The sequence below is a fragment of the Entamoeba dispar genome, genomic scaffold, assembly GCF_000209125.1.
Source record: "Entamoeba dispar SAW760 scf_1105229462895 genomic scaffold, whole genome shotgun sequence".
NCBI classification, from domain to species: domain Eukaryota; phylum Evosea; order Mastigamoebida; family Endamoebidae; genus Entamoeba; species Entamoeba dispar.
Genome location: NW_001855421.1, coordinates 27,779 through 29,045, shown reverse-complemented (window position 1 = coordinate 29,045; position 1,267 = coordinate 27,779). Strand labels below are relative to the sequence as shown.

The window sequence follows — 1,267 nt, the reverse complement described above, 5'->3', positions numbered from 1 at the left end:
AATGAATTAATAGAAGCAGTAAGTATTAAAGAATTATCACTTTTATGAATGTTAAATGTAATAATCCCTCCTTGTAATGAAGAATTTTTAAAATGATTTCCATATATTTCAAATACTGGATTTCCATTTTCAAATTTTGTTTGTTTCAGTGATGTTACTAATTTTTGTGTTAATATTTTTACATGTTTTTGAATTGATTTAATACCCCCTCTTTTCTTAATCATTTCAAATCCATATGTTATTCCTGCAATTGATGATATAGGTAATGTTCCTGCTTCAAATTTTGATGAAAGTCCAAAAAAAACGTGATAGTCTATATTTGGTAATGATGCATATACAGTACCCCCTCCAAAGTAAATTGGATTCATTTTATCTACAACATCTTTTCTCATCAACAAAGCCCCAATTCCCATAGGAAACCCAAAAATTTTATAAAATGATAATGTAACAAAATGTGGTTTGATTTGACTAAGGTCTAATGGGTTATGACTAACAAAAGCAGCTACATCAATTAAACTGTACCAATTCGTATGTTTATTAATGTCTTCTACCCATTCTAATGGATATTGAACTCCATTAAAGTTATCCTCAGCAGGAAAAGCAAATAATGATGGATGAGTAATAGTTTTTAAATAAGAAGAAGAGTATTCATCTACTGATAAAAATGAAGCTTTTTTAAGTTTAGCAAATTCGCGAATACCAAGCACCGAATTGTGATTACTCTTTGTAAAAATAAATTGACTCCCTTGTTCAAAAGGGAATGACTCACCAATAATACGTAACGCTTGAGTACATCCACTTGTAAATATTATTATATAATCATCTTGTGCATTAAAATATTCTAATATTATATCCCTTGTGTTTTGTACTATTTCACTACTTCTTAGTCCACAAACATTAGGTGAATCTATTTTATTATTGATTTTATTATATAATTTAATTAAAAAACAAACGAGAGTTACATAAAAAGTTATTTTTCATAAATTCTGTGTATTGATCTATTTGTTCAATTGTATATGGAGCTGCTCCTGCATAATCAAAATATATCTCATCATTCATTAATGGTGTCGAAATATCTTTTTTTTCAATTCTCACTTGAGAAGAGTAAAATAAATTATTGAAAAAACTTATAAAGATACAAAATGAGACTAATATTGCTACAATGAGAAATGTTCGTGTAAGGTCGATTATTGGTCTTTGTTGCAACATTCGCTTTTTAATTTTTGAAAGTTTTATTTTTCATTTTTTGTTTCTCTAATAAACTGCT

The 1,267-nt window shown here is 27.3% G+C and overlaps 1 protein-coding gene across 1 annotated transcript in view, besides 1 other annotated feature; it reads right to left on the bottom strand.

The window, feature by feature from the left end:
• Positions 1 to 1,209, bottom strand: part of EDI_031680 (cysteine desulfurylase, putative) — a gene marked incomplete at both ends in the record, with an annotated part of 1,330 nt that extends 121 nt beyond the window's left edge. The window contains 2 exons of the mRNA XM_001733460.1: positions 1 to 907; positions 954 to 1,209. The exon at positions 1 to 907 is cut by the window's left edge and continues 121 nt beyond it. Of these exons, the coding sequence (XP_001733512.1) occupies positions 1 to 907; positions 954 to 1,209 (1,163 nt within the window). The remainder of the gene's footprint in view (positions 908 to 953) is intronic.
• Positions 909 to 948: a sequence feature (AT_rich).
• Positions 1,210 to 1,267: the final 58 nt, after the last annotated feature.